This window comes from Plasmopara halstedii (genome assembly GCF_900000015.1).
Source record: "Plasmopara halstedii genome assembly, contig: Scaffold_2386, whole genome shotgun sequence".
Taxonomy (NCBI): Eukaryota; Oomycota; class Peronosporomycetes; order Peronosporales; family Peronosporaceae; genus Plasmopara; species Plasmopara halstedii.
Window position 1 is genome coordinate 243,362 of NW_020189293.1, and position 661 is coordinate 244,022.

At 41.6% G+C, this 661-nt stretch overlaps 1 protein-coding gene across 1 annotated transcript; it reads left to right on the forward strand.

Moving 5' to 3' along the window:
• Window positions 1–319: 319 nt before the first annotated feature.
• On the forward strand, window positions 320–560 carry PHALS_03503 (uncharacterized protein; the record flags this gene model as incomplete). Its single annotated transcript, XM_024717721.1, has 2 exons — window positions 320–484; window positions 537–560. The coding sequence occupies 2 exons, from the start codon at window positions 320–322 to the stop codon at window positions 558–560; spliced, it is 189 nt and encodes a 62-aa protein (XP_024583192.1).
• Between the last annotated feature and the right edge of the window lie 101 nt (window positions 561–661).

Consider the following 661-nt stretch of genomic DNA (forward strand, 5'->3'; position numbering starts at 1 on the left):
CCGCGTTACTCATCGTTGTGTTATCGAACTATTCAGGCTAACCTATTCTCAGTGCTCCCTTCAATCCACAATCAACCACTGTGAGTATACTCGATCCCTTTTTGCTTTCAGCACTTTTGGGTGTTACATACGTAATCTATCAAATTCACAAACAACACAAACTATTTGAACGCTAACCTACTTGCATGTATTACTTGTCTAAATGATTGCTGTTTATTATGTTTACACGTGGAGTGCTATCTGCCTGCTTTAGCAACGTAGTACTATAGTTTGGACTCAGCACCCGTTCACACGGGGGTTGCTAAGGACAATTACTTGCATGGATTACGGTGGTAATCATGTATTGCGAACTGTCTCGGACAGTCAACTCGAAGTCATTGGTATCGATGGTCCCATGTTGATAATTTACATGCATCGTTTGCCCTTGTGTACGTGCTTGGTTATGCGTAAACTATTCGAACTCTATATGCTATATCAAACTTGTGTACTCACCTTTACATTATATGTATTGACTTTTATTTTAACGTATGTGACAGGTGTTTAAGCTACTAGCGTGCTAGGGAAGCGAGGCAATAATAAGCTTCTAGGAGCCTGTGACCTTAGGACAGTGTCCACATACCTGCTCCAGGGCCATAGTTCTCTGTAGATCTTGTACTGGCAC